A 15,656-nucleotide genomic window follows, 5' to 3' on the forward strand; every position below is an offset into this window, starting at 1 on the left:
ATTTGATTGAGTCCCAAAGTCTTGGATATGGCTTTGTAACCTTTTCCGTACAGACAGACAGACAGACAGACAGATAGACAGACAGATAGACAGACAGACAGACAGACAGACAGATAGATAGATAGATAGATAGATAGATAGATAGATAGATTGACAGACAGACAGACAGACAGACAGACAGACAGATAGATAGATAGATAGATAGATAGATAGATAGATAGATAGATAGATAGATAGATAGATAGATAGATAGATAGATAGATAGATAGATAGATAGATAGATAGATAGATAGATAGATAGATAGATCGTGTGATACGTTTCTTTATTAGGCCTTGTAGCCTACTTCACCTCAGCTCAAAATAACTATTTGAGGGATTTCTTGGTGAAACAAATCTGGCAGTAATCAGGCGTGGGTGTGTCCAGTGAAACTGAACTAAGCTTTCTGAAGAAAAAAAACTGAGGTTAATCAGTTAACTCCTGATTTAACAAGAGAGCTTTTACTTTTTCACAGAGGGCCAGATAGGTCTGGATTTTTTCCTGTAATATATGAAATCACCATTTAGAAACTGAAAAAAATAAATTAGTAAGTAAGCAAGCAAGTAAGTAAATCAGGAACAATAGTACTGCTGGTTCCCATGTTTACTTTTTACTCCCCATTCTGATTGTACTAAACAGTGATGTGGAAGAAAAGCAGAATTAATTTTTACGTTTTTTACAAGCAGTGTTAAAAAAAGAAGGTCACGTGTTGGTCCATCCATCCATCCATTTTCTGTACCGCTTATCCTCACTGCGTGCTGGAGCCCATCCCAGCTATCTTCGGGTGAGAGATGGGGTATACCCTGAAGTGGTCGCCAATCGCAGGGCACATATAAACAAACAACCATTCACACTCACATTCACACCTATGGGCAATTTAGAGGCTTCAATTACCCTACCACGCATGTTTTTGGGATGTGGGAGGAAACCGGAGTACCCGGAGAAAACCCACCCAGGCATGGGGAGAACTCCACACAAGCGAGGCCGGGATTTGAACCCCGGTCCACAGAACTGTCAGGCAGATGTGCTAACCAGTCATTCACTGTACTGCATGTATGGGTCCAATATTAATATTTAGCATTCATATTTAGCCGCACTGAATGAGGATGGTCAGCATAAAATGAACATGATGACAGTACACTCACACATTTTATTTTTTCAGTTGCACATGATTAAAATGTGGTAAACCGATGCAATTCCCCCCCCCCCCCCCCCCTTTTCCTCGAAAATAATCAAATATATGTTAATTGAACACATTGTAATCATGTACCACAGATGTACAGGTTTGAATTAAGTACAGTGTAGTATGGCAGTATAATAACACAAAAAGGTTAGTTGTACTTTATAGCCCCACTTAACGCTGCTCGGGGGGGCCTACACTTTGATGCTGTGAACCACTGCCCTCTACTGGTAGGTTTCATCACTCCCATAGCCATGAGAGCCACTGCATTGCATTTTTTCCCTGAAACGTAATCTAAACTAAACCAGATTTCATGCATATAAACAATATAACAGTACATACTACATAAAAAGGTTTATCCTCTTGTGCAGAGGACTGCATAGGTGAAAAGATCCACATTTTCTAGTTATCTAGAGAGATTGTGAAGGCCTGGAGGGGTTGCATCAGGAGCTGGTTGCTGTAGGATCTGAGTTTTCGCGGGTTTACTTGATGTTCATGTCAAGTCCCAGGAGATGGTAAAGCATCCATGGTGTTTTGAAGGTCTGCATCAACGTAATAGAGACCTATCATGGAGAATGGGAGTATCTTGCTTTTCGTCCTGAATCTATTCAGAATGAAGAATGCCGTCAATCCTTTATATAAGCTTGACTCCTTCGGGTCAGTTGTGGCTGGTGAGATAGACAGTGGTGGTGATGACGATAGCGAACAGACATCAGTGTCAACTTTGGAATAGATTGCTTCAGATGCAACATTGCAGACAACGACTGTAGTGATGCCGTGATGCAAAAGATGTAAGATCTTAAGATACTGATGTGGGCATCTATGTGGAATCGTACTGGGGAGACTGGTGCACAGCCATCACATCGTCCTTGAGACGGAGAAGACCTGGCTCCAATGGCATGAATATCAAGACAATGGTGCCTTATTTCTGCAGCCTTCTTCTGCCTTCATGACCACTGTCAAACAGCATCTCTGTTGCCATTCTATACCCACTCCGACGTGCGAGACCTTTCCGGATCGCTCTTTGACTTTGGAGCTTAAACTCATGACGACAGCACTCTAATTTTCATCGGAACCAAAGCTCTCTACCACGACAAGGTTGCGATCCAGTTCAGTTTATTTTTTGAAAGGGGACAATGCAATTTCATAAAACACATGAAGTACACATGGTTAAAAAAGCCAGAATTAGCCAGAAGGCTAGTTTTCATCTGTAGTCCCCTGGCCATGATGTAAAAAAGCAGTAAAATACATCTACAAGACAATATAATACAGGATACATAATCAAACTATACTATTAAGAGAGAATAAAACCATAATTGTTTTGATCATAACAAAAAGACAACATAACATACTTGTCTTTTAGTGTTGGCAGCTATAGGTGTTAACTTGCCACATTTTCAGTTTTTTTGTGAAGGCCTTGTATGTTGTAAGCAGTTTAACCTCCTCAGGTACTGAGTTCCACTCACTGACCAGGCTGACTTACTGAAAGTGCTCCTGCGCAGAGGAATGAGACAGTCACCTCAAACAGAGCCTCGAGTGACACGCTCAGAGCTGTTTCTTTGGCTGATGAACTCAGCCAGAGGAGCTGGGGCCAAATCATGCAGTACTTTATAAATCAAATTTAAATCTGCAAATATGTGAAGACGGTCCCAGTTTAAAAGACTGTATTTTTTTAAAATTGCACAGTGATGATAGTGCCTTGTTTTTTTATCCATCACTTTAATTACTTGTTTGTACAAAACTTCCAATGGTTTTTTTGCATTCTGACCAGCCTGGGACCAACTGGTTATGCAATAGTTAAAGTGACTAAGAATCATCGAATGCAGGTAAATTTTTGCAGCTTCAGTTGACATTTCATTCCGAATTGCACGAAAATTTGCGAGGTTTAATTTGATATTTTTACACAATTTGTCAATATGGGCTTTAAAGGAAAGCTGTGAATCTATTATTAACCCAAGATATTTGTATTGGCTGACAATTTGCATTTTTTCTCCATTAACAAGTATGTCGGGGTCAGGTGATACTCTATTTGTTTTAGTGAAATACATGCCTACAGTTTTAGAAACGTTTAGCTGTAGACAGCACTCCTGCAACCAAGTTGTGACACAGGACATTGTATTAGTGAGTTTAGCAGCAACAGTATCTTTGGAGCGACCATGAACAAAGAAAACTGTGTCCGTCAAATCCACCTGTTCCCCGTGCGGACAAGACGGGCCAAACATTCGGGAGATGGACCAGCCTGGCTAAATTCTGTTCCACGTAGCATAAATTCAACTTGTGGTCGACAAAGTACAGATTAGTGCATATTTGGGTTTAAATTAACGAGAACAGGAACCCCCAGCTATATGCGTTGTCAATACACGCTCATTCCACCCTCACATCACAAGCTCAGCCTGTTCCTACCAATGTTTGTCTGTCCTTCGTAGTTTTTTCCTGCATTGTTCCCTTGTAGATTCCCGTTAGATCTCATTAAATCCATGCATCCACCAATTTTCATTACCGCTTAACCTCACTAGGGTCGCGGGCTGTTGGAGCCTATCCCAGCTAGCTTCGGGCGAGAGGCGGGGTACACCCTGTACCGGTCGCCAGCCAATCGCAGGGCAAGAGCTCATTACATTTTCTATAAAAAGTCACTACCTGTATCGTTTGTGCGTGTTTGGGTTCGACAAAAGACCTCTAGTTATCGAGAACTTTTATCTAATTCATGTAGCAACCTTCATATTACGAGACTGATAAAAGGTTTGTCGTCACTTTCTCCTAAATGTTATACTTATAAAAAGTGACGTGGTTCCCCTTTACGAGACAAAATAGCTTGATTCATAACACTGAAACGTAAAATTACGCTAAACCGTAAGTAATGCAGGCGTCACTTCCATTTTATTCATTTCTCCTAAATTAATTAGGTTTTTATTTAACCTAATGTAAGCTACAACAGTGTAAATTAAACATTTGACAGTTTAGAGATGGGTTTGTCAAAAAAAACTGGAAGCAAAGAGGGGAAAATGCTCAAAAGGCTTACATCATACGCGCACAGTGACAATAAAGTACACAATCCTTGGTGGAAAGGTGGACACAACTGATGACACGAAACAAATTTATAATAATCTCACAATAATTCCACCAAGTCTAATCGAATTTTGAACTATCGTTACAATTACTGTATTAGAAAATGGATGAAATCTTTGCAGTGCACTTGTTCAAATGTTGCCTGTCTACTATTCTGAGTTCTACAGAAGTGAACATTTTATAACATTGGGGAGAACCGAGGAAGATACAATAAATAAAAATTTACAAATTGTTTTCATGTGAAATACTTTATTGTACTTTACAGTGTTGATGAAACGAAATGGTGGCTACTTTATCGCTGCACTTTGCTCAATGTCTCAGCAGACTGAGTAACTTCTCCATCTTGGCGACTTCCGCTTCAGGGCCTTCCACCAAATCCCGCCCCTTTTTCCCCTACACACACGTATGCGCGCATATGCACACAAGAGCACAATAGATGTACATTAGGCAAGACCCTGGTCAGTAGCAGCTAGTATAATTATAACAATGAATCAAAAGCTTGTTTATATTATAATTTGGTCCTATTCTTGATACTTCACCTTTGGTTTCTTGCGGAGGTTAGGGGACAGTTTGAGACTGATAACAGAGCCCCTGTCATCACCCACTATGACGACGGGATCGACAGGGTTAAACTCAATGTGAGTCAGCTTGGTCTTCTTTTTATTCACCACTGGCTGCTGGCAGATAGCCTGATACTTATTGATGGCAAGGTCAAAAACATGAACCTGAAAACATAACATCAGAGCACTTAGTGGGCTGAGCAAACAATATGCATACAGTGTTCCCTCGCCACTTCGCACTTCATGTTTTGCAGCTTCAGTGCTTCGCGGGATTTTCCAAAATATACATTAAAAAAATTATAAAATGCAGCCATATTGCGGAAAGACGCATTGTTTCATGTTGATGCGCGCGAGAGAAGGTTTCCCTGCATGCCAAACAAAGAGATGAGTTGACTCAGAGGCTTTGTACATGCCTGTACTGTACGGGCACTCATACAAGGCGCGTGGTTGATTCCCGGCGCGACATCGACCAATGAGAGCACGAGTGAATTTATCCCTTGAGCTGATTGGCTGCGCATCATCGCAGCCTCACCCAGCATCTTCCCTTGTTGTGTCTCGCCAGTCTCGTCTTTGCTGTTGTGTTTGCAAACTTTTTTTGTTTAAGCGATAATTTTTTTGATAAGTTAAGCAAGCCCTCACAATGCTGCCGAAGTGCTGTGCCCCTGCGAAAGCTTCCTCCGGGGCGCCCAAGAGGAAGATGATGATGACCATCAGCGAAAAAGTGAAACCTTTAGATTTGATCAAAGAGGGCAAAAGTTATGCTTCTGTGGCACCCATTATGGCGTGAATGAATCTACAGTGCAGTAAAGTATAAATATTGTTTACGTATTTTAAACATTCTGGTACCCACATACACATTCACAAAAATTCCTCAGGGGCGGGGGGTTGGAGAGCAAATCCTACTTTGCGGTTTTTCACCTTTCGCTGGGGGTTCTAGTCCCCATTAACCGCAAAAAAACGAGGGAACACTGTATTATGTATTTAAGTAGAATGATGTTAATCTTTACAATCTGCATCCAAACTGAGCAGCAAAATTTGTGTTACACTCGTGTGAGCCGAGAGAGCCGTTTCAAGTAATTCAGTGAGCATGCACTTCTGTCTACATGCCGTTCATGCTGTTCATGTACTGTTATGTGTGGGTGTGTCAGATGCCTACATAAATTTTATCCCACAACATCTACACAACAGACGACAGTAACTGGTGACGACCCAGCTGCACACAAAGAATCTACTTTGTAGTTAGAGTACAGCAGTGCAAACTAAAAATCATGTTGTTTTTTTTTTTAATGACTACTAATACTTCTATCAATCCATCCAAATTCTATACTGTTTATCCTCATTAGGCTCAACTGTTGGCCTATCACAGCTGACTTTAGGGGAGAGGCGGGGTTGACACTGGAGCCCATCGAGGGGAACATGTACACAACCATGTACAATTTAGAGCCTTGGTACTTAATTTTGTTTTCATTTGTACTTTTGCGTCCCTAAGCCTCATTGATCCCATGAGCCATATACTTTGCGGAAGTATGGTGATCAGAATTGCTTTGAAAGCTCTTTAATATAAATATAAAGAATAAGCAAACTCATAATGAAGTGTTACTTTAAAATGATTCTTACCAGTCCTTCTGTGGTGACAGCAGCAAAGACAGTAGAGGAGTACGGTGCCCAAGCCACATCGGAAACCAATGCATTGAGCTCAAATGTAAACATTGGAGGGCTGGAAAAGGAAAGAAAGCCTAACTTACTTGAGTGAAAACAAATCAGAATGATAAGCAGGCTTTATTATGAAAAGGAAAAAACAGTTATAGATCTTTTGTGGTTAAAGTCATTCATATCTCTCTTAACTGTAACAGTGCAATCCAAAAAGCTCAAACCCCACCCTCTTTGAAATGAGGGCAAATAATTTATTTTTGAACGATTTCCCACTAAATTCTCATGAAGACACGTTTAGCAGCCTTGTCATTTTTCCAACTAAGAGCCATTTTTTTTATGAGACGCTCACATAATGTCCATATCAAGATGCAAAAACAACAAGATAATTCAAACCTTCATTAAATGAAAAGTGAAAATAAATCTGATTATAAATAGAAACTTTTAAGTCATGAAAAGTAGCTAAACTTGTAATATTTTATTGTTAAACTATGAACTATTAACAATTTAAAATGTTAGTTTGATATTCAAAATTAAATGTTGCATGCCTTCAGTTTTGTCTTCATTCATGAATTGTCTTACTTGAAATCCTGGTCCCAGATCTTGACAGTCCAATCCGAGCTGCAGGAGATGAAAACCTTGGGGTGATAGGGATTCCACCTTACGGTATCCACTGCCATGTTGTGGCCATCATATGTCTTTAGGTACTGGCTTGAGTAATTCTTTGAGCACTAAGGAATGAGAGAATCAGAACAATTGTATTATAGCATACTCATTAATATTTTGAGAATCTATTGATATCCCCCACAGCAAGAGGACCACTAACTACAATGTAACACAATTTTTAGGACTCTGTATGTGACCAGTTATATACTGTATGACTGATTTGTATCTCATTTGATCATTCTTATTGTCATCTACTTGATTTCTCATCAATTCATCAGATACACAACAGCTCTAAATCGATCTAAAGAAAATAGCCAATAGCCAAAAACTTATTTTTATAGACTCAAAATGCACGGTCCCAGATTCTATCCCATGTTTAATTTTCAAATATAATGTATATTTCAATACACAATACGAGTGGGTGAAAGAGCAAATGTAGCTGTTCTCCCTTGTGGAGAATCAAAAATTCCAGTTTAGTCATTCACAACTTGCGATTTAACAACAACAGGTAGAACTGCCAAGAGAAAAGCTACTATTAATTCAATTGGATCATTCATTATGACCCCAAAATTGGTATCTTGTCTATTACAGATTAAACGGAAACACAAGGTATTTTTCTTACTGATAAATAAAGTTCCAATGGAACATGGCTGTAATATTAGTTTTAGTTTTAAAGAGCAGTTTAATGTTGAGTATTTTTGAGTGGGGACGGGTATTTTCAGAATTTCACATTTAGGATTGCAGCTCTGATTACAGTGACAAATAAAGTGCACACTCTCAAGACTAAATCAACTTTAGGGCTTGTGGGCACAGCTGCTGTATTTCAAACATCTGACAGTTCACTGACAGCCAAATCTTGGAGGTGGAATAAATTCTTCCAGCATACCTTGTGTATTTTCCCCTCCACAGTGCCAACTATGAAGAGATCATCAATCTGTGTGTGAAAGTCAAAGGATGTGCCACTAGCTGTAGACAAGAGGTATGCGGTGCTTAAATGAGCAGTACACAGAGACAGAAGCTGGCCTGCCTACGCAATGTAAAGCATTCTGTGAGGAAAAGCAGTTATTTCGACAATGTCTAGTAAATAGATGCATATGACGTCACACCAATTGAGTGCAACTCACATCTAATGAGTTCCTGAATACCCTCCAGGCCATCAGACACAGTATAATCCAGTGCAAGCCTGAGAGCATCTGAGAAGAGCAGCTCATTCTGCAGACATGCAAATACATTGTGATGCACTTTTTCTGCACATGAAATTTTAAATCCAAAGTGCAGAAACAGCACATTTGCTTAACAAGCATCTGAATGCAGTTTTGTATAAATGACAACATATAAGTATATACAGTATATCAAGCAACACGCATATATTCATTCATCAGTTATTTCTCTTAACGAACCTTAACGAGCATCCATGACACGACTCGGCCATCAGAAGACACTGAATAAAAATTGAGGCTGTTGTCATTCTGCCAGCGTACCTGCATGAAAAACACTCAATGAACAAATAAGCAAAACACATGACAACAAAATGGGCGGCACAGAGGTTGAGTGGTTAGAGCGTCAGCCTCACAGTTCTGAGGAGCCGGATTCAATCCCCGGCCCCGCCTGTGTGGTTTGCATGTTCTCCCCGTGTTTTCTCCGGGCACTCCGGTTTCCTCCCACATCCCAAAATCATGCATTAATTGGAGACTCTAAATTGCCCGTAGGTGTGAGTGCGGATGGTTGTTTGTTTCTATGTGCCCTGCGATTGGCTGGCAACCAGTTCAGGGTGTACCCCGCCTCCTGCCCGATGACAGCTTGGATAGGCTCCAGCACGCCCGCGACCCTAGTGAGGAGAAGCTGCTCAGAAAATGGATGGATGGATGGATGACAACAAAATGGTCTGAACTGAAAGGACGTTATATGTGGTGTTTATTTACTAGAGATTATTCAGCACATACCATGCAGTACTCACAACAAGTTAGGGATTCACAGCTTTCAGTTGAAATTTAAGGATGTACTTAAAATGCACTATAACCTTTACAGGAATTTAATTTGACCTTCTTCAAACTTTTGAATGACATCCCACTGGTAAATCTGTCAGTAATTTTAAGTAAACTTGCTGCTTTCTAATGAGGAGCCGTATGGCAAAATTCACCACAGGTGTTAGTTCAACGACTCGACCAATACATTTCAAATGACATCCACTTCTATGCCTCTCTGTGACTCTTTCAGTCTCGCTGCTCTGTTGCAACCTGCTGTTAACACTCTTGTGACATTCCAATCTCAGTGGCTACTTCCTTCTGAGAGCATCCCGTTTGAAGCCTCGCAAAGGCTGTTCAATTGTTGGGCGTCGTCCTGGTCCTATGATGTCAGAAGGTGAACAGCCCGAAGAAGAGGATTGTTTAAATACCAATTCTCATCGAGCAAAGAAAATGTCTTTGTCGATTCATGGGTCAAACACGTCATTTAAATAAATCTGTCGGAGAACGGCGAGTTGTGCCAAAACTACTGAAAAATTCAACAGTTGCACAGGCATTCAGAAGTATAGCGAAGGTCAAATTAAATTCCCCTGTAAAGGTTACAGTGCATGTTAGTTTCATCCTGAAATTTCACCCAAAAGCTAAACCTAACTTTTTGTTTGTGTGATGGATGCCATTACTTAGTGTTTTGGGACAGCAGGTGGTAGATAACTTAAGTCTCCTGTTGCTCATCTCCCTCACCTGCCAGACAGGGTCAGTGTGCTTGCCAGTGTTAACAGTGCTCTTGTACTGAGGGTCCAGTCCCTTCTTTTTCAAATTGTACACACACACGCAGCCATCATAGAAACCGACAGCTACCAGGTAGGAATGTTGCTTATGAATGTCGAGGCTCAGGACACCAGAACCTGTAGGAAAGATGTACTCAGGGAAGGTAGAGTTCTTCAAGGTGTAGAAGAGAAGCATCCCACAGCCTTGTTTGTTGAAGTCATCTGCCAGCGGATGAGAGGAAGGAGTTTTTAAATATAATCCTAATCATATTAAGACTGACTACTCATGATTCTTTTGAGACTTACATGATCCCAATCCCACACCAAAAAAATCGGGATAAATAAAATTCCTGTGAAATTAGGTGCATTTAATTAGCCATCATGCACTGCTCATCTATGGATGTTTTCCAACTGTTATTGAGTCATGGCAACCATTTTATAGTCGAAAAATCTCACTGCACACTACCAAACAATAATTTTCCCAAAAGTACAAATATGTAATGACTAACGTCTCAATTTATTCACAAATTGACTTACTCAGCGTGAAATCTAGCCCTGTTTAGTTGAACACAAAGCTGATATACTGGTAAGAAGCCATATTCTGTTGTGTGAATAACAACAGGTGGATACGGATTTTGTCTGACCTTTTGTTTGCAAGTACTACTGTGATTTTCTCTTTCTCGTTCTTTTCCCTGTGAAGTTTTTGATTCAGTGTTTTACTTGTACCAGTCGTCTTATTTCGTGTTACTCCGTCCACCTCATTTTGTTTGTTCTGTGTTTGAGCCTAGTTAGCTTTTCTAGTCGACCGCTTCTCACGTCACTTTTTATTACTTGTTTTTTCCTGATGCTTTTCGTGCTCTTTTGGTATAAATAAATACTGCAAAAACTGCCGAGTTGTGTTTGTTTGGTTTTGGATTCACTATCAACGTTCTTACGCACCCTAAGAGAATTTAATTGCATTTAATTATATACCTGACTCTTTTTACCACTGTCAAATATGTGCCTTGGCTCAATGAAGGTTGGGAAACACTGAACTACAGTATGTGTGTGCTTGATGTGCTGGTGAGCAAACCTACCAACAGAGGGCAGTGACACACATCGTTTTGGCTTTGTCATAGTGGAACTTCCACAGGGGGAGAACAGTGCCCTCCTCATCCCTAAATTCATCTGCCGCATCCTCAAAGTATTTGAAATCTAAAAGTACATACAAGGCGAGAGGAGATCACTGTATCAGTGTGGCATATTAAGACTTTTTTCAATGCAATGTGACATCCATAGACAAAGAATAAACATTGAACACCTTGTGCTACTTCATTAAAAGTGTTCTGATTGACCATCCGCTCCAACAGCTTCGCTGATTTGGATACTTGGGTGATGTCATCACTCTGTAGAGATTAGTCCATTGTATTTTGTTACTTCTAGTATATATATATATATGTGTGTGTGTGTGTGCATAGCAGGACATTGATATTCATGTGACTTACGGGTTTCTCAATGAGCATCATCTTTTTGTTTTTTTCACAACTTTTATCTTTCTGTTTCTCTTTTTTCACCTCTTGTTTCTGTAGCTCTGCCATGTAAACATCATATATGTCCCACTGCAAAGACAAAACAGGAGTCATTCCCAAGTGAGCACTGCACTGGATGGAAAAATGGTGAAAGGAAGTCAAGAGAATTCTCTACCTGATAAGCAGTGGCATAGTAGTTGTAGCGTGGAGGAGGTACAGTCTGGCAGCTTCTACCCTGCAAGAAAATAATAAAGGAACCCTGCATGTGTAGTTGTGCTATAGATACTTTTATGTGCAACAATGTTAATTAAACTCCCCAGTGTGAAAAGTTACAGTATATCACTGTTATAATGTGGAAAAATAGGGTGTCGATAAAATTAGTTATCTTTCATACCTGCAGTGGATTATTGATTGTTTGAGAGGCTCTTTCGATAAAGTTGAACTGATTTGTACATTTTGGCTCATTGTTTGCTTTGGAGGCAGCACTGTCTGGTATGTCGTCTTCTCCAGCCTCTTCTTCACCTCCGTCACCAGATTCCCCCTGTATGGAAAATCAACAAAGATGTTGGAGCTAAAATTCCATTCCTGACTGAGCAACCATTTGAGGATGTTTTTAAGGGTTGAAATGTGAATTTAAGCGACTTAAAATGAACTACTGCTACCCAACAAGAAGTGCTTGTATTGTATTGTAGTGTCAGCCAAATCACATCACACCTTACCTCATCAGATTCTTCTCCCCCCTCACCTGTTGCTGCAGAGACATCAAATCATCTAATATAAATACATCATGACATACATGACCTTTGAAATGGCTCTTTTGGAATTTCATGACGTATATTGATGGTGGCACCAGATGGCATAAAGTATAAATTACACCAATAACCTAAAACAGTGACCGCAGTCATAACAACACACACATATTGGAGTTGACAATTTTCTGTCAACACAAAAGGTTAATAATTTCAGTAACCATCTTCAGTGAGTTCCTCAGTGGCTGTCAGACTGTGACTATCATCAAAGTCTTGATGTTCGAGACAACCCTCCAAGACAAAGTGAACAGCCATGTGATTGACAGCGGTGGTCAGCTTGTAAGCGCCATCCTGCAAAAAAACAACACAGCAACGAGATGAAAAGTGGTACTGATGGTGATGTTGATGGTGATGATTAAACCACAAGGATAGGATTGTAAAGGATAATAAATAAAATTTAAAAAAAGCCACAAGGGTCTGTCTGTGATTGGCTTACATTAAATTTGTAGTGGGCAATATTTTGGGGGGCATGTGGATTTCTTGCAGTCAGAGTCCTTGTCATTTCCTCTTTCAGCTCCTATTGGTAAAGAAACAAGCCAAGACCATACATTACATGCTTGACACCTTTGGTGGCATAATTGATAAGAGGATGATTTGTGTCAGTCTTACAGTCTCAGAGAGTTCCAGTTGATCAGCAGGTTTAACAAGTTTCCCTGGATCGTCATCATCCTGAAATTAGTTTCATGTGATCAAATTTCACTTTTACACATTTCATTCGTTCATTCATTCAGTCATTAATATTATTGCTGATGGCTTGAAATATCAGTTCTGCCCACAACCCACATTACAGTATACCCAGAATTATAGTAATTTGCATTGCATGCGACTTACCTTTTTCTTGTTGGTAGTTTTGTATGACTTGGCAGGTGCCTATGATCATGAGGGTCCATTGTAAAAGCACATCAACAAAGATGGTTACAATTGATCTGTACCAAGAGTTACAAGCTCACTGTCTTAACTTCATGTAATTGGTTTACACAATTGATTTCCTTACAGTGACACTTTGAAAAGAGAGAGCCTTTAGAAGGCGAATATAATTTTTAGGCAACAAATAATTGAAGCAGGGTGATGAGAAATACTATAGACTGTATAGACAAGTGGATCATCCAACCATGCCTTTATGGACACAGAAAAACAGTCATGGTTGTACACCAGTCCTGATTAATTTCTTGATTGATTAATAGGTGTGTTTGCAGCATAAACAAGATGGTTAACTAACTAGGCTCGAATGTCCGCAATTAACTGACATGAAACCAAATGCAAATGATTTTGTGACTGCCAGGTACGCTTTAGTATGTCCACAGTCAACTGACGGAATGAATGCTTATCCAGATATTAACGAGTGATATTCTATCTATCACTCTTGGCATAGATCTCATTGTTTGAATGAGCCCACCACCAGCCAGTCAGTCACTTACTTGATCTTTGCTCATCGTTGCTCATCTGTATGTATCTCCGAAAGATACAATTACTTGTGTATCTAATTCAAACCTCATGTTTAACTGCTCTGTTTTCTCTTGAAGTCTCTTTGGAATGACATAATAAAGGTTTTGAAGACCTTAGTGACTAATGTAAAGGTAGTACATGCATTATCATGTGACACTAAAGGAATATCTACACAAAAAGGCATCTACTGCTCTGCCATCCAGAACATGTTGAAAATAAAAATTAGATAAGAATTATATTATTTACTTTGCTGTTTTACATGAAGCGTCAAAACATAAAACCAATTAATTGTAAAACTGTGAAATGTTTTTTTCAACCACAACTATGCTTTAGCATTTTAATTTGATGACAATTTCATTATTTCTGGCATGACTTCAACCATTAAAATTTGATGTATCTGCGATTTCTCTTCGGTCAGCAAAACGTTTCCTAAATATTTCTTTCAAAAATAAAAGTACACAATCTACTGTGACTGTCACGTTTGGGGTTTGTCCGAAGGCGAGGAGCGCAAGGCAAGAACATGGAGGACCCAAGTGCAGGGAAGCAGGGAGGCAACACAGTAGTGCAGGAGTCTATAAAAAATTATATTTAATTCCAAAAACAAAGGAAAACAAAGATCATGAAAAAGTCTAAATGCTAAATTAACAAAGTCCAAAATCCAAACACAAAGTAACAAAGAAACAATTGAGTAAACCCAAAACAAGTAACAAGACATGACTGGTGAAATAACTGAGCGACAACTGGCGACTATGACATCGCACAGACAGAGACAAAGACACCTCACAATGACATACTGCAAAGACATGTGACAATGACAATGAACCGACAAGAACTGAAAGAAACCAGGGAACTAAATGCAAACAGATTGACGAGACAATGAGGAACACCTGGACAAGACACGAGTGGCTGGAAAGAGCTGATTGGTCGACACAAGGTAGACAAGAACAGGTGGACACAACAGTCTAATGACCACACGACAAACATGGAACACAGGAAAACATGGAACAAAACTAAACACAACCCAAACCAAAACACAGACCATGACAGTGACTTGTCATTCTGCAGCAAAGGGAGGGATTTCCTCAATTTGTGTGTCATTCATTCATTCAATTTACCAACTCATTCTTCTCACTTATATTGCACATAAAAAATAATAATAATCTAATGTAGAACGAGTCGATGATTGAGACAGAGCCCAAAGTGATTTAAAGGTAAGTGGAAGCTATTCAGCTAATTATGTCATATCAAATAAGATGATACACATAATACAGTGTGTAAAATTTCAAAGATTCATTGATTGACATCAAACGAGCATTATTTGACAGATCTCTTAAAGACGATTCCAGTGATATAATTATAATTGCCCTGTGATAAGTCGTCTTGAGAAAATAGTGAATCTGTAAAAACCTTTATGAATAAAAATAGCACAGTTAAAAGGCATTTGTAGCTGATAAAATTCATCACGGCAGGTTGGAGTAACGTCACAAGCGACCTGGCCAGCGACGGGTCCAAAAAATGTGTGCGAATCGATCAATTTACACCACATTTAGCAGAAGTTATTTTTCCATAATTTCCCCAATTTAGTGATTAAGATCATCAAACAAAATATCAGAGAAAGTCAAATACAACCCAATTAAACATAAAAATGTAGTTTTTAAATTGTGATATTTTTTTATTAAGGGGAAAAAAACTATTCGAAGCTACTTGGCCCTGTGTGAAAAAGTAATTGCCCCTATACCTAATAACTGACTGGGCAGTTATTATCGAATCATGGTTCGATAAGTACCTCAGCAGCAACATCTGAACAACTCAAATGTTTTCTACAACTGGCAATGAGTCTTTTATGTTTCTGTGGCGATATTGTGGCCCACTCTTCTTTTCAGTATTGTTTTAATTCAGCAACACTGGAGGGTTTTCAAGCATCATCGGCCTTTTTAAGGTCATGCCACAACATTTCAATCAGATTCAAGTCCGGACTTTGACTTGGCCCCTTCAGAACCATC

At 39.5% G+C, this 15,656-nt stretch overlaps 1 protein-coding gene across 3 annotated transcripts; it reads right to left on the reverse strand.

Moving 5' to 3' along the window:
• Positions 1–4,518: 4,518 nt before the first annotated feature.
• LOC133484183 (dynein axonemal intermediate chain 1-like) lies at positions 4,519–13,856 on the reverse strand. 3 transcript variants are annotated; one of them, XM_061786394.1, is made up of 20 exons: positions 13,626–13,856; positions 13,039–13,077; positions 12,817–12,876; positions 12,644–12,724; positions 12,369–12,498; positions 12,118–12,149; positions 11,793–11,939; positions 11,574–11,633; positions 11,375–11,488; positions 11,191–11,275; positions 10,967–11,084; positions 10,197–10,240; positions 9,865–10,112; positions 8,560–8,640; positions 8,284–8,371; positions 8,046–8,125; positions 7,076–7,224; positions 6,461–6,560; positions 4,823–5,008; positions 4,519–4,676 (listed from the first exon to the last, which is right to left on the reverse strand). In XM_061786394.1, exons 1-20 carry the CDS (start codon positions 13,638–13,640, stop codon positions 4,593–4,595), a joined length of 1,941 nt encoding a protein of 646 aa, XP_061642378.1. In that variant the 5' UTR covers positions 13,641–13,856; the 3' UTR covers positions 4,519–4,592. The 3 variants fall into 3 exon arrangements, with proteins under 3 accessions (XP_061642378.1, XP_061642379.1, XP_061642380.1); XM_061786395.1 differs by having other exon boundaries at positions 8,046–8,093; positions 10,046–10,112; positions 13,626–13,855; XM_061786396.1 differs by lacking the exon at positions 8,046–8,125 and having other exon boundaries at positions 10,046–10,112.
• Between the last annotated feature and the right edge of the window lie 1,800 nt (positions 13,857–15,656).

The sequence above is a fragment of the Phyllopteryx taeniolatus genome, chromosome 9 (genome assembly GCF_024500385.1).
Source record: "Phyllopteryx taeniolatus isolate TA_2022b chromosome 9, UOR_Ptae_1.2, whole genome shotgun sequence".
Taxonomy (NCBI): domain Eukaryota; kingdom Metazoa; phylum Chordata; class Actinopteri; order Syngnathiformes; family Syngnathidae; genus Phyllopteryx; species Phyllopteryx taeniolatus.